Source organism: Myxocyprinus asiaticus, chromosome 35, assembly GCF_019703515.2.
Source record: "Myxocyprinus asiaticus isolate MX2 ecotype Aquarium Trade chromosome 35, UBuf_Myxa_2, whole genome shotgun sequence".
In the NCBI taxonomy this organism is placed as follows: Eukaryota; Metazoa; Chordata; class Actinopteri; order Cypriniformes; family Catostomidae; genus Myxocyprinus; species Myxocyprinus asiaticus.
Genome location: NC_059378.1, coordinates 32355898 through 32381776, shown reverse-complemented (window position 1 = coordinate 32381776; position 25879 = coordinate 32355898). Strand labels below are relative to the sequence as shown.

Below are 25879 nucleotides of genomic sequence, written 5' to 3'. Positions count from 1 at the left end.
GCCCAAACCATAACCCAAAAATAAAACTTTGCATTTTTACAGATCTATCTATCTATCTATCTATCTATCTATCTATCTGTCTGTCTGTCTGTCTTATTAAACTGTTTAAACATTCAAACAAGGCTTTGTCAAGCCAACATCAAAGTAGGTCTTGACAAATATTACTATGTTACTAAAACATATCTATTTTAGCTTGCTTCTTTCCTTTGGTGCCTCTCGCGTCACTTCTCCCCCCTCTCCATTATTGTTCTTGTAAATATTGTAAATATCCCAAATAGGCCTACTACACTTCACTGTTTCACTTTATCTTTCTTGTAAAAAATCAATTTGTTGTTGTTCCGCATCATTGTTGTTTGCGATACCTGTTTGTGCAGCACATACAGTAATTTTATAATAATTAATGTTACACCTTTAAACCCCTTAAATTAATCTGAGGTTCTAACAGAGTGGAAGTGTCTTTCGCAAACAATATAAGATGCAGGGTTGGTTTAAGTTGTTTAAAGTTAAATAGTCCCCTTTATCCAGTGGTGTTTTGTTCTCTGTGTTCCATTACTCCCCAAAAGTTTCAGTGAGTATTTTGTCCAAATGATTCAAATTAAAGCATGAACCGATTCAGAATGTTTTGCTAATCCATTTGACACATTCACTGAGAAACACTGTTTAGAAAGAACCAACTCAGAAGAGTGATTCATACAGAATATAAGGAGATAAAAAACTACACCCACAAGATTAAATTTCTTATTAGTATTTTATCCGAAATGTTTTACACATGTACACACATTTTACTGTTAGCATTTTCGTTTGCATGATGTTCCCAAAAATTCTCAATCAGCTAACCTGTAGCTCAACTGGCACTTGCAACGGCAAGGTTGTGGGTTTGATTAGCAGGGAACACACACATACTAATAAAATATACCTTGACTGCACTGTAAGCTGCTTTGGATAAAATCATATGTAAAATGAATAAACTGTCATTTCTAACTGCAGATGTAATAGTTTACATATACCATCACAATTAATTCAATATTAAACATTAAATAATAGCTTTAAAACTATGTGCAGGTATTTCTATCTATATATTTCCAGCTAGATCCATCTATTCTGCTAATTATTTATTTCTGTGATCTAAATTATGGACATATTAGGGGAAAGTGGGGTAAAATGTGTCACTTAATCTAGCAAATTGTGCACAATGGTTGTCATTTGACCATACTTTATATTTATAAAGGGCCCATCATAATGAGTAATGTCACTGAGAGATGCACATGGGTAAAGTGATAAGAACTTTTTATAATACAATTTTCAAGTAAATTGTATACTTGGCAACTGTGGGGTAAATTGTGAGATGCTTTGGGATAAAAATGTATCTACTGATACTGATATACTGCAGGAAATACTATTACCATTACAAATTATTGAAATTTGTTTCACTACACTGAAATATTCTGAATATTAAATCTTTTACTAGCTGGTTTAAGAAAAAACTATATGTGCACCAAAATACGAATGAAAATAGTTTTTTCTCATTTATGCTTATATTCTTATTTGAAATTAAAATTCTACAATAATTCAACTTAACCCTAGCCATGAGAGATCTTACCATGAACTTATTTATTATAATTTTTTAAGGACATATTTATATTGAAAAAATGCTTTCTTAATTTTTTTTAAAGTTGATAGTACACATCCAAAATATAATATCTTCATTAGTTTTACATCAGCCGCATTTCTCCTTGACTAGAGGACAACTTAAGTTACAAGTGCCACAAATTACCCCACTCTCCCCTATACTACAATTGTCAGTTCTTTCCAACTGCATTACACTGATGAAAAAGAAACTTGCTTGATAAAGATGATATAGTTTATGGTCAGGTTTTCAAAATCAAAGGCACAACAGATCTGTCCACTGCAGTGTCTGTCCAGTAGCATATCAGATCGTTCCATCACTCCAGTGAGTCATCCACTGCTTCTTGTGCAAAATCAAAGTCTTGTCCATGAATTGTGTTTCGTGCCGCAGGATCTTTACAGCGTGATACTGTGGCACTTTATGTGTATACTGAACTCTTTGGAAGAAACCACACTGCAACAGAGAAAGACGCAGAGAGAAATTAATAAGGAGTTAATATACTGGTGCTATAAATAACAATGAAAACACCTTAGTCCAAAATGAACACTTGCCAAGTGCAAAATAAAAGTAAAATAGGCTTTAATGAGTAAATAAAAGAGTTTGGCTGCAAAATGTTTTATGAAATAATACATGGTTTAAATAAACATTGACAGTGTGAGCCTCCCTGACCAAATCATAAAAGACATACAAAAATAAAGAAAACATCTATCGAAACATGCACATCCTCTGGCTAGCCCTATTTCTCTAAATCCTGTGCCCAGTTGTATAAAGCACTTTAAGTTTTTGAAACTTAAAGCATGATTTCTCCTTACATAAGGGAATGACTTGACGGTTTTGTATATAGTCCCTTAGGCAGTTATCTTAGGTAAAGGAAACCGTTAAAGGATTTACTACAGTGAGCAAGGTTTTACCATATTAAAATTCTACTGTAAACATGGACACGTTCAACTTCAACCCAGTTAGTTATTAGCTAGCTAATATTAAATATTATACAATTTATTTTGATTGACAACACAACATGAAAAATAGGGAACACAAAAAAAGAAAACCAAATTGGACAGAGGGGGAGAAATGAAATATTTTAGAGGAATACGGAAAAAGAAAAGACATTTTGAAAAGGCAAATTCAAACTGCAGCCAAAAAACACAAACTGTGGGAGGAAATAACTGAAAGAATCAGTTTGTGGAAAACATTTCCCACTACTGACAGGAACAACTCGCAGCTGCAAAAAAAAAAAAAAAAAAAAAAAAAATGCATTAGCAGTGTGGAGGCGGGGGTGTAATCGAGCGGCGATCTGCGGAGAGTGAGGTCGGGGAAAGCTGAGTGGTTAAGGATTTAACTTGTGCTAACACCTGTTTGTATTCCCAGTGAGCTGTGACATGGAGATATAAGGGGAAGAGACTGCGGCAGATGAGAGAGAGAGCCGAGCTTCAAGCTGTGGGTGTGTGTGTGTGCTTTAGGAAGTGTTCTGCTGAAAAGTGAGACTTTTGTGAAATAAAGACGAAACATGCCATCTCCCGCTTCCTCATTCCCTGGAACTAAGGGATTTGTTACAGTGGTGCCGAAACCCGGGAACGAGGAAGATCGCCGTCACGGAATCCTCGCTGCTGGCTGAGATCGTCAAAACCCTCCCTGGTATCCATCAGATGCAACATCAGGCCCTCCTGAAGCTGCGGTCAGAACAGGAACAACAGTTTCAAGCCCTGATGCAAGCCCAGGCAGAGGACCGACAGGTGATCTGGAGCTTGCTGTCACGGGGGGAACTCCAGCAGCTACCCCGACCATGCCTGCTGTGCCTCAGATCATGCAGACGAAAATGGGACCACAGGACAACCCCGAAGCCTTTGTATAACTTTTTGAGCATGCCGCGGAGGGGTTGGGGTGGTCCCGCGCGCAGTTGGCGGTTCGTCTGTTGCCACTGCTGTAGGGGGAGGCTCAGCTTGTGGCACAACAGCTCCCTGTTATGAGTCTTTTGGAGTATTCGGACCTGAAATGAGCCATCCTGCAACGGGTTGGCCGTAACTCCGAACATCACCGTCAGCGCTTCCGAGCGCTGACATTCGGTGAGTTCGGCCAGCCGTTTGCCTTCGCACAACAGCTCCGTGATGCCTGTGGTGCTGGAGCAGTTCATCAACCGGCTGCCAAAGGGAACAGTGGAGTGTGTCCAGTGCCACCGTCTGTTGTCGCTGGAAGAGGCCATCCAGCTGGCAGAGGACCACTTGGTGGCATGTCCGGAAGACGATGAATCCTTTTCTCTCTCTCCAACTCTCTCTCTCCCTCTCTCTTCCCCTTCCCCATCCCATACCGTCCCTGTCCCTACCCCCCGGCGATGGGGGGTCATTTTCCCGAAGCCGGCTCCCCAGACCTGGGGAGTTCTATTGTTCCGAACACCTTTGTTTCTGTTCCCCCTCCCCGCCAAGTTGGTAAATCCAGGGCTGCAGGTTTGGAGGTAAAGTCTGGGCTGGTGTGCTGGCATTACGGGGAAATGGGACACATCCAGGATCAATGCGGGGCTGTGGGTCCGGGTTCCCAACGCGTCACAAGCCGCCCCCGATCGAGCAGGGACATTCCGTATATCAGTGAGTATCCAAGGGGGTACATATCAAGCCTTGGTGGATTCAGGTTTTAATCAGACTTTGATTCACCAAATCTTGGTTCAAGGTGAGGCTTTGGGTATAGCATGCTGGGTGAAGGTGAGGTGTGTGCATGGGGATATACATGAATACCCTTTAGTGCCTGTTATTGATCCAGGTACACAAACTTAGAATAGAGGAGGTGGTTAGTCCTTGCCTCACCCATCCAGTGATTTTGGGTATGCATTGGCCAGCATCTCAGACATTGTTAAGGGGAATGTGTGTGGATGGGTCCTGCAATAGTGTAATCCAGTGTGGGATTTGTGCAGCACTGGCTGGGGAGGCGTTGCCTGGGTAATCGACATCAGCTCCACATCAGGGAAACCCAGAGGGAGGTGAAGGCTCTGCCCATGGGGGATTTCCTATTGGAGCAGACAAGAGACGTGTCTCAGACACGACTTTGCAGTAATTGATGGTCAAAAGCTTCAGCCCGGTGTTGCGCTCTCCTATCCCTACCTTTCAATTATTAAAGATAGGTTGTATCGAGTGACGCAGGACACTCAATCAAAAGCAGATAGAACTCAGTTGTTAATTCTAAATCATTATAATCCGATGGAGGGACATTTAGGGCAAGATAAGACACTGAATGTCTCATGGTATGTTTTTATTGGCCGGGCATTCGGGATGTATGCAGGTGGTGTGCTGCATGTCATGAATGTCAGTTAGTAAATCCACCGGCCACTCCAACAGTACCATTGCGCCCTCTTCCGTTGATCGAGGTCCCCTTCGAAAGAGTTGGCATGGACCTCGTCGGGCCATTAGAATGTACGGCACGGGAGCATCGCTTTGTATTAGTCTTGCTGGATTATGCAACGCGATACCCTAAAGCAGTACCCCTGTGCAACATTTCAGCACGTAGTGTTGCAGAGGCAATCTTTAAAATTATCACCTGAGTTGAGATCCTGAAAGAGATCCTAACTGATCAGGGCACCTCGTTTATGTCACATACACTCTGAAAACTTTATGAACTACTGGGGATTAAGTCGATCCGCACCAGTGTTTACCATCCTCAGGGCTTGGTCGAGCGATGTAATCGGACCCTTAAAAATAGTGTTTTGAAGTACTACACGAAGACACAGGAAATTGGGATAAGTGGCTAGAACCCCTGTTATTTGCAGTACGAGAGGTCCCACAAGCCTCCATGGGTTTTCACCCTTTGAATTACTTTACGGCCACAAGCCTCGGGCATCCTAGATGTTCTGAGGGAAAATTAGGAGGAGGGACCTTCAGAGAGTAAAAACGAAATTCAATATGTTCTGGATCTGAGAGCAAAACTCCACACATTGGGGCAACTAACACAGGAGAATTTGATCCAGGCCGAGGATTGGCAGTCCCAGCTGTAACAGGAGCACTCAGCTACGGGAATTCTCACAGGGAGATAAGGTCCTCGTGTTGTAACCCACATCGAGCTCTAAATTGTTAGCCAACTGGCAAGGGACTTTTGAGGTCACTCAGTGAGTTGAGGAAGTCGACTATGAGGTAAAACGAACTGATAGAGGCAGAGCATGGCAAATTCATCACATGAATCTCTTAAAATCGTGTAGAGAGGTGGTACCCGTGGCTTTGGTGATGGTCGTCCCAGAGAGGACAGAGTTAGGTCCGGAGGTTTAATCTAAAACCGCCCATCAAACCACCCTAGTTCCCTGTGGAGACCACCTCTCACCGTCTCAAGTCAATGAGGTTGCCAGGCTGCAAAAGGAGATTTCCGGCATGTTTTTGTCTCTACCCGGTTGTATGAACCTCAGAGAACACCACATTGAGATAACTCCAGGAGTGGTGGTACATTCCCACCCCTATCGGTTACCGGAACACAAGAAAAACAGCCTCCCGCTTCCTTGGGGAAATGAAATCAGTATGGTCTTAGACCAACAAAATAAAGTAATAGCACAAGCCAACAGGGTGGTAGAACATTAAAATATTGCTCTTCACTCTGAAAAGAGTCAAAAAATGGCATGAACATAAGACTAACAGCCAGAACAGTGTTTCTGTTAACACTGAGAAATCAACTCTCATTTGCAGCAAGGATCTGGGAAGAGACAGAGGAATCATCCAAGTTATAAAACCTGGCAAAGGTGTTAGGGGAAGCCCAGCCTGCAGCCAGGCAGATTTCTTGCAAGGACACACCCTTCACCCAAGCCCAGGAGGAGGCCATGCTCCTGGTAGAGTGGGCCTTAATACCCATGGGACGTTGCACGCCTTGCAGATCATAAGTGAGCACAATGGTGTCGACAACCCTGTAAGAAAGTCTTTGCTTGGAGAGGGCCAAACATTTTTAACGGCTTCCAAAGCAGACATAGAGCTGTTCTGTCAGCCTGAATTGACTCATATTATAAATGTACATGCATAGCATTACGTACATGCATTACAGGGCAGAGCATGTGAAATCTCTGTGCCTCTGCCTTTTCAAATGGAGGAGGAGAGAAAACATGTAAGGTTACCACCTTAGCTCTATGAAAGGTGGCCAAAACCTTGGGCACATAACCCTCCCTAGGCTTGAGAACTGCTTTTGACAAGCCGGGTCCGAATTCCAAGCAAGAATCGTAGACCGACAGGGCCTGAATATCCCAAACATGTTTGACTGAAGCCAAAGCAAGTAGTTTGTTCCACAGACTGTATTAAAACAACCAATCGTCAAGTTAGTTCAATACACGGACACCACTCAGCCTCAGCGGAGTAAGTGCCACATCGACACATTTCATAAATGTGTAAGGAGCCAGGGACAAGCCAAAAGGACAGGACTTTGAAATAGTCTGCAGTCCTTTCAAAGGTGAATCTCAACAATGGCCTTTGATGAGATGCTAACTACATGTGAAAGAATGCATCTTTCAGCTCAATTAACACAAACTGGTCCAGAGGACAGACGTGAGAAAATGTTTGTCTCTGAGTAATCATCTTGAACGAAGACTTCCTGAGTGTCAGATTCAAGTGTCTTAAGTCCAATATAGGCTGTAGACCATCATCCTTCCTGGTGCTAGCAGAAAATAGCAGCTGTAGATTTGGGGAAAAATACTGAATACATCTTAAGGCATGTTGCAGTATTGCAGTCTTGTGGCATGTCACTAACAACAGCAAGACAGGCAATGAAGTGACCAGAATCACATTTAGCAAGCACCAGAAAGGCGGCAGAGCCAGAGACCTGAACTCTCACTGAATAGGAAGGACATCAAGTCATTATAAGCTGAACACAGTGAACATCATTCACCTTCTTTTTTAATTTTTTGAGGCTCAAGTGTTAAACTTCAAGCAACTTGGCCTCTTCAAAGGCAGCTTGTCCCGTTTTCCTCCCCGCAGGGTGTTAGAATTCCGGTAATGCCTCACCTTAGCACGTACATGTCTCACCAATGAAAGCCCAGTGACTAAATATCCCTGACATCACCACTGTCGAACATGAACAGTAGCACAGCGCTGAAGTGAACGCAAATCGCCACAGGCGCACTGAACAGGCAAACAGTAGAAGAGGAGAGAGGCAGGCTCAAACCGGCAACAAATCACCCTCAGTTCTCCATGCTCTGTATCCCATCCTTGCTAATTACAGTATAGGGAGGAGAGGGGACCAGTGTAAGCTTTCCCAGAAAGCAATCCGAGAGCAAAGTGTTTTGAGTGTCATGCACTCGCAATGAACACAATCAATCTCAATGAGCACTGCGTGCCTAACAGGGATAAACATAGGCAATATAGCATCCTCCTCATCATAATTTCCACTGAACGTGATCGTATTATGCACTTTTGATGAAGCAGAGAACATATGCATGCCCAAGCAAGCGACAAATCTTTCTCAAACTCTCCTTGCTCTATATCCCGACCTCGCTTGCCTCCCTCGTGCAGTCCCTTGAGAGCCGCAGGAGTATGGCAGGAGGAAAGGGGAGTGGCTTTGGCTTTCAGAATGAAAGCAAGCAGAGAGCGAATAATTTTGAGTTTCATTTGCTCACAATGAACACAATCAATCTCAACGAGTGCCATGTCAGCATGGGCTCAGTCCAGGCAATAACAGTGCTAGTTCTAAACGGGCGAAGCTGCTTGATATGGAGGAGAGGAGGCATGCAAGGCTGGGCCAGCGACAAATCCTCCTCAAGTCTCTGCACTCTATTCGTTTGTTTTTTTATGTCTTTGTGTAAACATTCACAAAATGTAGTGTTGGGGAGAAGCTAACTACAAGTAGCGACGCTGCTAACTTAACTAAATTTTTCAGTAGCTTGACAGTAGCTCAGCTGCTTTTAAAACATTGTAGCTTTTCCAGTAGCAAAATACTTTTTCCAGCAAGCAACGGTGTAGTGCAACCAAACGCTACATCACGTTTTCGTTAGATCATAACTAATAGCCTTCTTTATTTTGTAGAAGCCAAAATTCAACTGGCAATACGTCTGACGAACTTGCAGCTAATTCTGGCTGCTGCTCAGAATCAGGTAGCATCAGTATTTTTCTTCTTTTGTAATGGCAGATCACAAAATTAAATAGTTCATTACCGATATACAGGGGCATCGCTATGTCGAGCCCCGAATGATTTTGGTCCAGCCCCGAATGTTTCTGTTCAGAATTGCAGGTGTTTTGAATTGCTGGTCCTGGTATCTCCCTTATATGACACACCTGAATTAAATTTATCAGCTCATTAGTAGAGACTCCAAGACCTGCAAAGTGTGTCAAATAGCAGAGACATCCAAAATGTGCAGTGCTGGCATCCTTCAGAACCAGGATTGAGCAACACTGGGCTATAATGCTGTATGTGACCAGTGACCTGCACTATTTTTCACTAATATACACAGGAAAAAAAAAACACGAAATAATTCCATTGCCGTGATGACAAAAATATTGAGGAAATATTTAGAGCTGGTAATTTTTCTAATTTGACATGCTATTGGCAAGATGTGCATTTTAGATTTTGCTTGGTTGTTTACAGTTTTCATTTTCAGCAAACTCTTTTTTTACTGTTTAATTGTCACAAGTTATTGGTTAGCAGTTACACCTCATAACATTCAAATACAACAATGCAAAAATGTCAATTTTGATGCCCTTTTCACACAAGCTAAAGAACTTCCATACAAATGACATTTTATATACATTTTGTTCAAAGTTATTCATGCATCAATGGAGAGAATGCAGCATATGCTCTGACTTCATGGTCAGACGTATATAGAAGATAGGAGATTCTTTGTCTGGGACCCTCTATTTATACAACACCACATGGTAAACTCCATATTAGGTTTTTCATCAATTTTAACTTAAAGACTCTAGGTTGACTGCTGTGGATGCCCCTGCATTGGGAGCTGCTAGTAACACATGATTAAGATCACATTTAGTGCACAGTCATGGTTGATCCAAACATCTTCTTTCACAGTCAGCTCTGAGATTTGGTGGTATGATCCTTCCCCAATAGATTGCTTCTCATTTTAAATGATCTATCCATTCAATGATGATCTTTTGCACAGAGTAGTGATTGAATACCAATTACATGGAAATGGAAGCAACAATTGTTCTTCTAAGCTTGGTTTATATGTACCTTGCTGAAAAAAACAAATTAGGTTAACATGAATATCCATGCTGGTTTAGATTGGTTTATGCTGGTTAGTGCTGATATGGTTAATGAAGAACATCTTGTTGGCTAAGCAAGTTAAGAAGCCTGGTGGGCACACCAGCATCCAAAACACAGCATATGCTGGTGATGTCCCAATTTTTTTTTCAATACAGCTTCAATACATTAAATTATACGCAAAATGAAATGAGACATCAAGAATATTAATTCAGCCTTATAGTGATCCCGAAATTATGCATGATTCACACTACATGACTTTATAAGATCACCACTGATAACTTTCCATCCATCCATCCATCCATCATAATGATGATGATTATTATATTAAATATTAGATCTTATACAATTATTTAATATATATTTGTCCTGATTTCATCACTTTTACATGGCATTGTTAAATCCCTCGAGCCTGCATTTGATGCATGTCATTTCACATTACAGAAAATAAAGTGAACCTGGAGTGTGACGAACTAAAAGCGAAACTGATTAGAGCTGTCCTTTTAAGGCACGGTCACATTTACCTTTGCACGACAAAATTCTGCAGGTGAAATACAGTCATCTCAATGGGAATCCACCCAAATAAAAAACGCGATTGACTTCTGGTCAAAAAGTATTTCCCCTTGCGGATTTCGCATGGAGTTCAACTTTGTTGAACTTAGACAGACATTGACCATGTGACACAGTGACCTCCTCCCCTGATGTCAGTGACGCCCTGCCCTTTGGATCAGCTGCCCTTCCTAGGCTCCCGACATGAGTGTGCAGGGTGGGGGGGGGGGGGTGCAGTGACTATTCCCCGTTTGGCAACGTGTGATGAGGCGCACCTGGAGCCTTATCACCGCTGCCTTTAAAAATCGTGCACCTCTCCTCGGCAGTCCGGTCTCTCCAGGAACGGAACGAGAAAGGTTGGCATGAATTAGATGCGTAGCCGGACCCCCGTCACCAATTAGATGCGACGCCGGGGGAATTGGAGCACGCATCGTGGCCGATGGGCCAGGATGCCAGGCCGCCATTTCCCTCACATGCCACTGACCCTTGTGTGTGGTCACTGGACTCCGCCCATTATAACTGGACCTCACCCTCTCTTAACTTCCTGCCTTCAAATAGCCCCATTCAACACGAGGACGACAGATTCCCCTTTGTTTTGGACACTTTCTCCTATGGACACGTTTATTCCACATTTTCTTTTATTATTATTTCAAATAAACACCTCTCCAAGGCCTGACGTGTCAACCACTGTGACTGTCTCTTGCTCACCCACTACAAACAATAGGAAGTTGCTTGGTTTGGCAGTGACCTCTGTGTGGGCAGTGCTTTGTACACTGCTACATTTAATATTCACAATTGAAAAGGATATTGGTTTAATGATGAGTGGTTTTTTAACTTCACTCTCACAGAGTATAAGGGCAGCAATAAAAAAGGCTACTTGTCAATAATTTTTTCACACACGAGCAACATCCACCCATGCCTTCTTCACCCGCGGAACTTCACCGTGCAAGGTAAATGTGACCGCAACTTAAAGGCCATTACCACAGCAAATGGTGCACGCATCGTACCTAGCATTTGACTTTGTAATAACAATCAGGGGAGTGAGGTTTACACATTCCGCACAGCTATCATGTACCAGCTGGCTCCCATTACACTAACCCCCCAAACCTCACTACCATCCAGGTCAAGGCACCACTGTAACTGGTTCTGCTCGACCCACTCTGAGTGGGATTCGAACAGGCATCAGCCGGCATGGGAGGCGGGCATGCTAACAAGGAGGCTAAAGGCTACAGCCTCTAGCGTCAATCGCTAGTGTGCCTCTTGAGGCCAGGGGAGTGTGGTTTACACATACCGCACAGCTATCACGTACCAACTGGCTCCCATTACACTTACAATGTTTTTCCATGATTGAGATTACTGTTTAAATTAGGGCTGTGAATCCATTAAAATGTTTTAACTAATTAATCGCAGCACAGTTTTCTTTAATTAATTGCAATTAAATTATGGTACATGACACATTACAACAAACATTAAAAAAATTATCATTAATATTTACTTTATACTTTGTCTAAAATAACTTGCATGAAATTGGTTAGCCATCAATTATTTAAATATGTACATGTTAAAATGTTCCTTTTTTCAGATTTAATTAGTAACATTTTGATAGGTATTAATCTTTGATACAAGTATATGTATACATTCCATAAAATCAGTGGACACGCTGTACTTGAGCAAAATCTTCTGCCGTTTTACAGAGGACTTTTTTTTTTTTTTTTTTTTAAATGGGCAGATTAAATTTATATCACACTTTATTGGCAAGAGAAATGTCTCGGTTACTGTTGTAACCTCCGTTCCCTCCATCATGTTGTGTCGATGTAGTGACACTAGGGGTCGCTCTTGGGAGCCCCAAACACCTCTAATATTTGAGAAAAGGCCAATGAGAATTGGCGAGTGGAATTTGCATGCCACTCCCCCGGACATACTTGTATAAAAAGGAGCTGGCTCACAACCACTCATTCAGGTTTTGTGCTGAGGAGCCGAGACAAGGTCCCGGCCATTTCAGCGGATAGTATAGTGTTGTGGCAAGAGGTCGTCTCGTTCCCTCCATCAGGGAACGGAGGTTACAACAGTAACCAAGACGTTCCTCTTCTGTCACTCACTCGACGTTGTGTCGATGTAGTGACACTAGGGGTCCCTATAGAAAAATGCCACGACAGCTGGACCATGTTACGTGAACTGCCGATGCAGGTGCATCAGTCTGCACGTAGCCTCCCCCAATGCCCCAAAAGACGTCATGTAGTTCCCCACACCCCTGAGGGGGGGAAGTGACGTAACTAGCCTGGGAGCAGGCCACGCCAGCCGCGGCCTTTTCTCTCTATGTTTCTCTCCACAAAGTATTAGAATCGGCTGGGGCCATCTAATGCTATTACATGTGCCGGGGAAGGTGTTCTTTTCCTTTCCTATTCTTTCAGGGGCAAAAGACCCCACGGAGACCACATCCTGCCCGAAGGGGAGGTAACATGGGCTGACCAGCCACACATGGAAGAGGCGTGGTGGTAGGTCCTGCCTTGAAGGGGAGGAGCTATAAAACACAGCGACCAGGGGCAGAGAGAGCTCTGCCCAAGGGAGACGTGGGTCTGCCGACAGGGAGACCGTACTGCGGAAAATACATCACAGGGGGCTACCGGAGTAACCAACACCTGTGGAGCACCTACCCCAGTACAGGGCATATTAGCACACATACTGGATCCGGCTGTGAATTCCTCCGCTGAATTCGCGAGCCACAGGGCTAGGGAGGAAGACATCCAGGGTTCACGGGTTCGTGAACTCACATAGGAGAAGTGCACGTCTTCAACTCTCGGAGGGGAAAGGCGCTGTATGCAAGCAGTATAACCGGCCAGCTGTCCCGTAAATTGACTGGCTCAACCCAGAGATCACAAAATCTTGTGAAGGTATTGGGTTTTGCCCAGCCCGCTGCCAGAGAGGTGCCATTGGCCAGTGCCCACGAGGATGCCAGACTCCTCGTAGAGTGTGCTCGTATTCCCAAAGGGGCATCCACGATCCAGTGGGCAAGCCTCTGTTTGGAGACAGCGTTCCCTTTCCGCTATCCGCCAAAGCAGAAAAAGAGCTGCTCAGAGCATCTAGAGCTCTGCATGCGATCCAAATAGATGCGCAAAGCATGCATCGGACACAGCAACGATAAGGCTGGGTCTGCCTCATCCCAGGGCAGCTTCGCTTGCAGGCTCACCACCTGACCCCTAAAGGGGTCGTGGGAACCTTGGGCACATAGCCCAGCTGGGGTCTCAAGACCACGTGAGAACACTCCGGACCGGACTCCAGGCAGGTGTCGCTGCCAGAGGACGCCTGCAGTTCCCATACCCTCTTGATGGATTTTGTGAGCGCAGTCAGGAGAGCCGTCTTCAAAGAGGGGGCCTTCAGCTCAACTGGCTGTAGGGGATCAAATGGGGCTCTCCGAAGGCCCAAAAGGACCACGGAGAGATTCTGAGGAAAAGAGGCATAGCCTAGGAGGATTCCGCCTCCTGGCACCTTTCAGGAACCTGATAATCAGGTCGTGCTTCCCCAAGGACTTACCGTCCACCGCGTCATGGTGTGCCACTATGGCGGCCACATACACCTTCAAGGTGGAGGGGGACAGCCATCTCTCCAGCTTCTCCTGCAGGAAGGGAAGCACTGACCGACTGCGCATCTCTGGGGGCCTTTGCCTCGGGAAGAACACCAATTTGTGAACGAACGTCACTTCAGGGCAAAGTAGCTGCCTCATAGAGGGAGCATTGGCCCGAGTGACCGTGTCTTCCACTGTCAGTGGTAAGCCACTTAAATATTCCACGTCCCGTCCAGGAGCCAGACATGGAGATTCCAGAGGTCTGGGCGCGGGTGCCAGATGGTGCCCCGTCCCTGAGATAGGAGGTCCTGCCTCAGGGGAATTTGCCAGGTAGGGGCTGTCACGAGGAGCATGAGATCTGAGAACCAAGTCTGAGTGGGCCAGTATGGCACCACGAGGGTTACCTGTTCCTCGTCCTTCCTGACCTTGCACAAAGTCTGTGCAAGCCGGCTCACTGGGGGGGCGCACCTTTGCACAGCCCATGGGGCCAGCTGTGTGCCAGCGTGTCTGTGCCGAGGGGAGCCCCTGTCGGAGAATACCAGAGCGGGCAGTGGGAGGATTCCCGGGAAACAAACAGGTCTACCTGTGCTTCACTGAATCGACTCCAAAACAGCTGGCCCACCTGGGAGTGGAGTCTCGACTCTCCCCTGAGCATCACCTGCCACGACAGCGTATGGTTTGGGGCGCCTGGGATGCGAGTGGTCCGCAGCGACCTCAGTCTAACTCTGGAGGAGGAGACGGCGGGCGAGTTGTGGCATGCGACTTGGACGTAAGCTGCCTTGGCGGTTTATATACGCCGCCGTCGCCGTGTTGTCTGGCCGGACCAACACGCACTTGCCCTGGATCAATGGCAAAAGCCTCCGCAGGGCAAGCAGTACTGCCAACAACATGAGGCTGTTGATATGCCAACACAGTTGCGGTCCTGTCCAGGAGCCAGCAGCTGCATGCCCATTGCACACGGCGCCCCAGCCTAACTTGGAGGCATCTGTCATAACCACGACGTGCCTGGATGCTTGCTGTAAGGGAATCCCTGCCGTGAAAATGAAAGGTCTGTCCAAGGGCTGAAGAAGTGGCGGCAGATCGGCGTGATGGCCACGCGATGTGTGCCATGGCACCATGCCCATCTCGTGACTCGAGTCTGAAGCCAGTGCTGGAGTGGTCTCATATGCATCAACCCGAGCGGCGCAGCCGTCGCCGAGGACGTCATATGCCCCAGGAGCCTCTGAACCTGTTTCAGTGGGACCGCCGTACTCTGCCTGAATGACTTCAGGCAGTTCAGCACCGACTGTGCGCACTCGCTCGTGAGGCACGCTATCATGGAGACTGAGTCTAACTCCTTCCCAAGAAAAGATACTCTGAACCAGGGAGAGCTTGCTCTTTTCCCAGTTGACCCAAAGCCCTAAACGTCTGTGTGCACACAACAGATCTCGAGAGTGAGCTAGAAACAGCCAGTCATTGAGGTAGTTGAGGATGTGAAGCGGTGCCCTGAGCCCAGGAACCAGTCATCTAGCCGCGAGGGCTCAGGGGAGGGTGGAGAGCTCCAGTCCAACCCGACACTCACGGCGGCCCAGGCAAGCATGGTGGTCAGCTCTTCGTCGGCCTCAGACTGGGCAGGCAGACCCGAAGGTGGCAGCCCAGTCGAGTCCTCGGCATCCGACATCGCCAGTGCGCTCTCTGACGCAGCTATCGAGGGCTCATCCTGCTCGCAAGCCCCGAGAGAGATGTTAGGCTGGCCGTGAGGCGAGCTGGTCTCATCTCGGAACTCGACGGGGGCAGTCAGGCATGCTGGGGAATGAGAGGTCCACGGGGAATTACCCGGCGAGACCGCGCCCCCCAAATCACCTCCAGCACCAGCCGGGCTGGCCTCGTACCAGTAGGTAGAAGGCACAGCGCGGGGGGGCGGCTGGAGTGGCTTTCCCTCAGAGGAAGGAAAGCCGCGACCGCAACGTTGCCATGGTCACGTTCTCACAATGAGAACACGAACAATCCACGAACGCTGCCTCAGTGTGAGCGCGGCCCAGACACATGAGGCAGCGCCCGTGGCCGTCGGAGGCGGAGATATAATGACCGCATCCAGGAATCACACAAAGACGGAAAGGCATCTTTAAAAAGACGTGTCTTTAAAAAGACGTTCACGTCAATGTGTTGCTCTGATAGAGGAAAATATACTCTTTGCAGAAATATATACTCTCTCAGTAGTGCTGTCGAAGCGCCCAGGGGCGTAGTCTGCACTAAGCGTGCAGAAGGAGAGAAAGCCGCTGAAATGCGCCGTATATCCAACAGCATACGCTTCTTTCTGAGGTGAATGGACCAGCAGTGGAATTCAGCTCGCTGACACACAACCGCTCGGCTCCGAAGAAAAAATCTGAATGAGTGGTTGCGAGTCAGCTCCTTTTATACCCGTATGTCCGGGGGAGTGGCATGCAAATTCCACTCACCAATTCTCATTGGCCTTTTCTCAAAGATTAGAGGTGTTTGGGGCTCCCAAGAGCGAACCCTAGTGTCACTACATCGACACAACGTTGAGTGAGTGACAGAAGGGGAACTTAAGTGCACTTAAGTGTAATGCCAATGCATTATTAGACACTATACATACAGATATAAAACATATTGAATGCTGAAGTTTAATTTGCTAAAGTTTAAAATCTCAAAATTATTATTTTATCTGGCTGCCATTCAGTCTCTACAAGTACACCAGGCTACAGCTTGCTGAACATCCAGGACTCCAGGTCCTTCTCAGACTTTATCGCGCACACACTCTGTCTCAATTGTGCAGTTTCACTTTTGCCAGTGGTACAGACAACAGTTGTTGCGCATTTACTGGCGATGCGAAAAGATACAGTACGGCAGCTTGCCCGTATCTCTCGCACACCTGGTTCACCGCTTGCGAGTGATGTCTTCAGTTTCTCCTTACCGTAAATCCACTCCTGTGTTTATAATGAACATGAGCATGCACTGCTCCACACAATTAGTTTTTGTGCTAGGATGTGCATTCGAGTCGAGTGTGTACCTCCTGAAAATGTATACTATATGCCAATTTTAGCCACAGAAAGTGGGGGAAAACATTAGTGTCATTTTGCCCATTGTTCAAAAGTACCAGGGTTTGTTACTGGCAGCCAGCAGAGGCCCTAACCCTGCCCCTACTCTAATCTTAACCATATGAGCCTGTGGATGAGTAGCCTGCCAGGAACAACTCGAGACACAGGAAGTAAATTAAAAGAAAAAAGATATAGCATTAATTGCATTAATTTTTTAAATGTGTTAAACAAAAACTATTAATTGCAGAAAATAATTTCATTTGTTACATTTCTCAGCTCTAGTTTGAATACATTAATGTTGCCTCTCTGTCTCATTCAAAAAGTTGATATGACCACATCAGACCACACAGACATCTGATAGTTAAAGTCCCCCTGAAGTGCCGTCACAAGCTAAGTTTTCTTTGGTCTGTTGACTTATTTCCTACGTGTTGAATGGCACATGCCTTTTTAAAAAAAATAGCCAATAGGCTTTAGTTTATATCGCAGGCCCTGGGCAAAGCCACACACACACACACACCTGCTTTTCATGTCACACCCGGTGTTCAGCCTGGAAAACTGAGAAGCATTCTCAATACCGAGCCTCACCATTTTTCAACTGACTTGAGAACCGAACTATGATCTAACTGACCACATTACTAGAAAACCAGCCGACAAATAAACAGTGCATTGCAGTCTTTACTTACAACAAGGCTGGAGCCATTGTGCAAGTCAATGCAGATGAATGAGAATCAAGCAAGTAAAAGATCACAATATGCCAATGTTTTGAATCACAATACACTTAAACATAAAGAATAAAGAACACTTACTCGTGCTGTACATCCCAAGAACCTCACAAAAACGGCTGCATTAAACATACTGTTTCAATAAACTCTGCAACTTTTCTCGCATTCAGCTACTGCATTGGCACGTCTATTCAGAAGTGATCATCCCTATGCTCTATTCCCTTCAAAGACAATTACCATCCACTGTGAGAGCTTCAGAGGGTTGAAAGGTTATAACGGTCATTTAGAAAAATGTGACGTTATGGTTTTGCCTGGGTTTTTTTTCTGGAAGTGAGAGACTGCATATTTTAAATGCTTATATCTTCTTAAAACAAATTTGGTCAACGTTTAAAAGTACACTAGCATACAGATGAACATAAAGCTAATAGATATGGACTAAAAGAAGCAAAACTTTAATTTTGATTTCATGGGGTCTTTAAGGCAGTTCCCAGTGAATAGAACAAAGTTCAATGGTGGCCTGAGAAATGGTCTGAGAAATCATCTTTCAAAGCACTTTTTATGTGGCCAGGTTTATGTTTATTGATGTTGTTCACCCTGTAGTCCTGAAAAGCAGGACACTAATTAAATATAATATATAATTTCCTAAACATATATATATATAATGTTCTGGTTCTTACAATTCCCCCCAACCTAGGTTATAATAATTGCTATGGCCCTGGCTTTTTTACTTCTATGAAAAGTCATTTTTAATTATTGAAAATGTATATTTTGGCAATATATATATATATATATATATATATATATATATATATATATATATATATATATATATATATATATATATAATATATTTCAAATGCACATACACAAATGGAGTGATACACATTTATAAAATTACCAGGGAAATGAAAACAAAAATGATGGATAAAAATAGACCATGACAGAAACTTTACAACTTTATTTGTAGCACAACCTTTGATTGGGATTGAAATTATGATTAAATTAAATACAATTTATAATTATAATAATAAAAGAATAAATGCAATAAAGGTCAAGAATTTTATAAATGAAGAGCAAATATGTTAAATTAATTACATTTTGAAAGGTTAACATTACTTAAATTATCTGGGGGTTCTTCAAGTAAATCATTTAGATCAATGGGGTTCATCTGACAAAAGAGTTTGGGAATCCCTGCTTTAGAGTAAAACAAATGCTTTCCACCCTCTATTTCTGTTGTCAAATATGGCTGACCTCTTTAAATGGAATGAGCAGTCATCTCATGAGTCATTTTACAGCCATAAAACCATCCTATGTTGCTAAAACTGTTACAGAACAACAGAGACAGTACTGATTTCAAGTTGGTTTCCTAAACAGCAGGGCCCTGGTGCACTGAGATCCTAAATAAAGGGACTTATTTACTTGTGCAATCTAATAAATTGCTGCTTTGGCTTGCTCACTGGGGGCTAACAAAGACATGTATATCTATAAAGCTGTTCACCCTGGGGACATAATGAAATTAAGGCACAACCTTCTGTTAAGCTGCTTTGAAATTAAGTGTATTGTGAATAGTGCTATAGAAATAAAATTGAATTGACTTTGGTGATGATTTACTGAGAATAATGAGCTAAAAATGTGTGTGTGTGTGTGTGTGTGTAAAATAATAAATATTATGATAAACATTATTCTCAATTTATTATATGTAAGTATTGTATGTAAATTATATATGGGACATTCTACCGAATTAGTTCAAACTGCGGTCCAACAATACAAAGAACTATATAAAAATAAAAAATTAAAAAAATAAGAATTGAGATATTTCATAAGAATATGTTATGATCTATTTAAACCAAAGGCATTGAGATAATAATAAACGAAATATCTGCAAAATCTTTATTTAAAAAAAGATGTCTCACATGTTCATGTCACTACCGAAACAAAAATTTTAGTCCATTGGCTGAGTGTGATTTTAGCTACACCCCTGAACTCATATTCAGAGTTTCGTTTGAGGCACGTTGCAGAAAGTGAAGCAGATACCCACAAGCAGCTGAATTTTATGCTTTGATTACTTAGTCATGTCTGCTAAATTTTCTATAACGAACCACTGTTTCACATCTGAAAGTGAAAGTGGAGATTTAGAATAAAAAAGGACTATATCTTTTATCTGTTTCTCTGCCACACCTATCATATCTCTTCTGAAGATATGGATTTAAACACTTGAGTCTTATGGATTACTTTTATGTTTCCTTTATGGGATTTTTGGAGCTACAAATGTCTGATCACCATTCACTTACATTGTATGGACCTACAGTGCTGCAATATTCTTCTAAAAATCTTTGTGTTCAGCAGAAGAAAGTCATACACATCTGGGATGGCATGAGGGTGAGTAAATAATGAGAATTTTCATTTTTGGGTGAACTATCCCTTTAAATGTGCTCCAAAGTCTGAAAATCAACGTCTATCTTTAAGAATTGTCACTACCAAAAACATAATATTCTCTGCAATTAAATAAACTTCTTGGGGTTTTAATCTAAAAACATACTGTTTTTAGGTACAGTATGTAGAACTGCCAGTCATGTTATGTCTAACAATTCAGAGTTATGCCTAAAATGAACTAAAATGGTCACTACCGAACAGTTACTACTGAACGCGAAACGTATGATAGTTTTGGTAGTGACGTGATTATTTCGGTAATGACAAAATGTTATGTTCAACCATTCATTTTAAGAAAATAATCATGAGCTTTGAACATACATAAAAACATCATATTTTAGATTAAAACCCCAAAAAAGCTATTTAATTGCAGAGAATGTGTGTTCGGTAGTGAGAATTCTTAAAGTTACATACTGATTTTCAGACTTGAGCACATTTACTTTAAAATGATGGGATCCATCCAACTACTCACCATATGGCCATGATAAACAGGGATGCAGTCTTCCTGGTCATATACTGATTCTGCTTTAAGATGTTGGATCTATTTGTTTTGTTACAGACCTTTTGAGGATACATTTGTTAAAGTGCTCACAAGACATAATCATAAAGACAGATAAGGCTTAATATTAATGATATTGTTGAGCTTTTATTTATTTAGTTTTTTAAACTGAAACCACTTGAGTTATTATTTTATATGAGTCATCATCTGTATGGAAAACAAGCTTTATGAGCAAGCAGTCCTTTACTAAGTGACAATTCAAAAGTAGTGTTTGTCCTTCCAAATATGGATGATGGGAATTTTTTTTTAATAATTACTACATTTTATGTATCATAAAACATTTGTGTTTGTGATATATTCAGCATAACATTTTTTTTTTAAATTAAGCAAAAAAATAAAAAAAATAAAGAAATAATTGGGAATAGGATATAACCTTGCAAACACAATATTGTGGCCACTACTGAAACACCTGTTATTTTGTCAAATTGAGTCATTTGCTCAAATTTAGTAATGACTGATTAAATATATTTTCAATTTAATCAATTAACTCTCAAATCAGTATGATCAAAGTTATGTATTTTGAAGAGAATATTGTATTTAGATTTTGATTAAACACATTTTAATTGATCTGGCAATGAAAATCTTCTAGAAAAAAATAAGAAAAAGAATATTTATATGGGAGATGGAAACAAATTCTTAATAGATAAATATAATCCTTTGTATTAGTGTATTTCTATGTTTTGGTAGTGAAACGTTTTGGGAGGAGAAAACAGTCTGAAAATACAATGTGAAAACTGACTGTAGTTTTACTAGACGTGTCCCTAAGATATGGAACAATTCATATGGACAAACGTTTGTGAAAAAAATAAATAAAATAAAATAATATATATAACTCATTGTGGCAGCGGGGGCGTGGTCAAGCATCTCTCCGGAGAGAGAAAGCGGTAAGGGCTTCACACACTAAACTGACACTAACACACACAGCGTTCATAAATAAACTTTCACTACTAGAAAAATCCTTGCTCTGGCTCAGCTCTGTTGTATCCAGTCTCTCTCTCGACTGAGTGTTGTGTCGCTCTATTTATGCCGCTCTCCCCGTGCTCACTGAAATTAGAGACAGGTGTTAGACATAATTTAGCTCAGGTGTAAGCGCCCTTACCGCTTTCTCTCTCCGGAGAGATGCTTGACCACGCCCCCGCTGCCACACTCATATAACTCTGAAATTTTAACCAGTTCAGTACAATGGTCCATATAAATGTCACTGAAAGTATATTTATTTATAGGAGTATATGATATTATCATACTCAAAATCCCTGGTATTCAGTATGACCCTGGGTCCGAAGCTGATATAGACCTCAATATAAAGGACTGCCCTGATGCAATAACTCATTACTTTAAAGACAGCCTTAAAAGAACAAATATAATTGGTAAAAAAGACCCAGCTCCTTTTTAGGTCATGGATATTAAGCTATTGTTAAATGTTTCCATTTTTATTTGGAAGTCTTAGTTGGAATTTGTGGAGTTTTTTTGTTTTGTTTTGTTTTTTGTTTTTGTTTTTTGGCATTTTCTGAGCTGTTTTTGAAGGAAATCTGTGGAATGGGCTTAAATAAGGGAAAATGTGTTAAACGGAACTGAGAATACTGCACTCTTATTGGAAGCTGAAAGCATCATCAAATCACATGCAAGGAGATAAGGGATGATGGGCAATACAGAACTTTTTGCTGACTTTTTCACATGCACATTTCATTGGTAATTATATATATTGCAAATGATCATGCTAATAACATTTAATGTTTCGAAAGCCACAGCACTGCAACACACTGCAGCACACTCCACTGCAACACACCCCGTTGCACACACTCCACTGCACACATGAGTTTAGCTTTACCACATGATGGATGCACTAAAGGCAGAAAACGCTGTTATTGCAGTTCAGTGGTCTGTTTCTTCTTCACATCAGATGGCTGCAGTTGCAGTTGTGCGTGGTAAAATTCTGTTTCATAGTGAGGTTGCCGCTCCGTACGCTTGAAAAAACCACACTGCTCCAACACACACAAATATACCAAAGAAATATAATAAAAACAAAAAACAAAGGTAAAGACAAATAAAAGAGAGACAGAATAAGAAACAGTAAGAGGATTGAATAATTATAGGAAAATAAGACATGTACAATGTGACTAAATCAAAGGTTTATCTTCTTAAAGAAATTAAAACTCTTTCATCATTATCATGCCAGATTTGATTTCACCATGACTTCAGAAGACTTGGAATATAGCGAGTCATATGGACTTCTATGATACTTCTCTTTGTGCTTTTTGGAGCTTGACAGCCCTGGTCACTGTTAGATATCACTGAATGGAAAAGAGCAGCTTGGATATTCTGCCTGATAAAAAGTCATGGCATGGAACAACATGAGGGTGAGCAAATTGTGCAATTTTTGGATGAACTATCCCATTGAACCAGTTAGCAGGTTAGGTCTATTTTGCAGCATGTGGACTATTAGAAGACCTTCATTTGATAACAGCAGAGATGGAAGTTCAGACCAGGAGGACAGATGGTTTAGGAGAGGAGTGACAGAGACCATCTGAATCTATAACAGCCATCTCTGAACACCCTTCTCAACCACTTATAAATCTCTTCTTTGCAGGTCATGATTCAAAGTGTTTGCATTCATATTGTATTGTGTAATGAAGTTAGATGCTTCAAGAATTATTTTTTTGATCCACTCTAAAGCTGAATATCATCACATATTCATGCTACATATCATCCAGAGGTGATGTTATTTGCACTAACAGTCAGGTGCACCTAAATAACAATGATCCCAAACAACATTGGTTCATGTGTGTCTCGTAACTGTACGCAACCCACCAAGTTTAAAGTTGCAGAAGTGTGAATGAAATTCGAGAGATGCAATGAAAGGAAACTTTACATTTCAGCCCATTTCGCACACAAAGCAATCCTATAACTTGGAACATAGTGCACAAGTCATATGGACTAATTTATTTTTTGGTTAATATTTGGAGCTTGACATCCCCTGGTCACTGTTTGCTTTCATTGTATGGAAAAGAGCAGTGAGAACATTTTGCTAAACATCTCCTTTATTGTGTTCTACGGTTAAATGGGTTTGGAACGAGATGAGGCTAGGTAAATTTCATTTCTGGGTGAAATGTTCCTTTAAATGGGTCCAGTTTCACACCTACCTTCCACAGCAAACACACAAGCAGTGCGAGAACTATAATTCCAGCGAGGACAGCAATGAGAATGATCCACCATGGGATGCTGTGCTGATCAGACAGCCCCAGCTCTGGATAAATCATTACTGACACCTGCACAAACAATATAATATAATATAATATAATAATTTGTTCTTAATGAAAATAAATACTGCATAATGATTTGTGTGAGGGTTAGGTTTAGGTGATAGAAAAAATCATTAGCTCAGTATGAAAACAATAGAAAGTAAATGGAAAGTCCCCACAATGACAGAAAAACAAACGTTTGTGTGCCTGTCCAAGATGTCTGTTTAAGATTGTTTAATCTGGAAAGCATTGCATTCTGTTTTTTTGTGTACAAATATCTATTCAATATCTTAAAAGGGCAGGTTTACAAACATTCTAAATCATAAGCGTCTCAAAGACATCTGCTGAATGTCCTTTTGAGAAAACAACTTAAAGACGTGTTGCAGATGAGCAAAAATTATATTTATTTTAGACGAAAAAGCACACATCAAATAGACATCTGGGTGATGTCCGTGTGCTGTCTGGGGTGTGTATGTGTGTGTATTTTACCTGTGTAGCAGCGTTCTTCAACACTAGATGTTTGATGGTGGATTTAATGGTAATATTTGCTCTGACCACCAGCTCAACAGCGCTCACAGATGAGAATTCCTGATGAAAAAAAAAAAAAAAAAAAATAGGAACTTATGAAACTGATAGTTCCAACTCTATAATCTGATTGGTTGAGCACCATGTTAAGCATTTCTAAAATAACCTGTGCTTGTAACATCAGTTGAAGTCTATATGAATGCAACAAGTTGCAACAAATCATTAAAACAGTAAACATTACATTTAGGCTAATGAACAATATTACTCAGCGCAACAGCTGTTTATTATATTGGCTTGACAAGCCAGAACCTAGCAACACCTAGCAATTAACCAAAAGACCCCAACAATGCCTTAGCAACCATTCAGACGACCTGAGCAACCATTTAGTAATCTACTAGGAGGTATTTTTCTGTCTGACTGTTGAGCATTTAAAACCTTTGATATTCAAGCTTTATAAAATATTTGAAACACTGTATAGGGCTCATATAATGAGAAATCATTAACTTGATCTTTTGAGATAAAAAAAAGTTAATTGTACTACAATAACATACTGTAACTTTAATATCTAAAGTTAAACCACCAAAGCTCTTTCTGGCTGTGTGCACCACCTGCCTCTCTGCATATCCTTCTAAATTATACCAACATTAGAAACAAATATAATTTAGAATCAGCTGAAGCAGTATTGTAGTCAAGACCATCTCCTCTGAGTCCAAGTCCAGGCTGAGACCAGAGTAAGTTGAGTTTGAGTCAAAACTGAGACCAAGAGGGTCGAGTCTGCATCAAGACTGAGACCAGTAAAGGCAGAGTCTGAGACAAAACTGCTTATGAATATATTAAATGTATAGTTTAAACAAGAAATGACACTAGGCTTATAAATCAAATATTCCTAATTTATTACTTGCTTATGTTGGTTAAACAATATTACCAGTCAAGAATAAAAATGAAATAAATGCCACATTTTAGGTTAAATGTGCACTCAGTAACTTTTGTCTTTGTGTCATCTTGGACATAGACTGACACCTAGCGGCTTGGATGAAGCATCATTTAAAATCAATAGTTTTCAGTTTCAGATGCCAATTTAGAAATGTAGTATTCACAGTCAGCATGATTATTTTAATCATTGAGTAAAAGTGTCAAATAACAGGATGGTTACTGAGACTAAGCAAAGAGTATTCGACTGGTTATGTGATTTGTAACATGCTTTTTAATGGGGATAGCTCGCCCAATTAGTTGCAGCAGAGTTAGTCAGAGACTCACAATGTGGCTGGCTTTCCACAGGCGGCATTTATCTGCAGTTAGCAAACACTACACTGTCAACAGTGTTACTAAATAAAAACAAATAACTTAAAAGAAGAGCAACAGAAATATGTGCCCCGCAGACATGCAGTGTGCACGGTTTGCGATCACTACGTAGACTGAGCGCTTAATGGAAAAGGAAACAGTAAAGAGCGCACTGCTCTTAAAGTGGCAG

The 25879-nt window shown here is 42.0% G+C and overlaps 1 protein-coding gene across 2 annotated transcripts in view; it reads right to left on the bottom strand.

The window, feature by feature from the left end:
* Positions 1-729: 729 nt before the first annotated feature.
* Positions 730-25879, bottom strand: part of itga7 (integrin, alpha 7) — a 191252-nt gene continuing 166102 nt past the window's right edge. The window contains exons 23-26 of one of the 2 annotated variants that reach the window (XM_051672273.1): positions 24373-24471; positions 23785-23910; positions 22473-22623; positions 1942-2080 (exon numbers count right to left, since the gene is read on the bottom strand). In XM_051672273.1, coding sequence (XP_051528233.1) covers positions 22507-22623; positions 23785-23910; positions 24373-24471 — 342 coding nt within the window. In that variant the 3' untranslated portion in view covers positions 1942-2080; positions 22473-22506. Of the gene's footprint in view, positions 2081-22472; positions 22624-23784; positions 23911-24372; positions 24472-25879 lie in introns of both variants that reach the window. The other variant, XM_051672272.1, reaches the window with a different exon arrangement.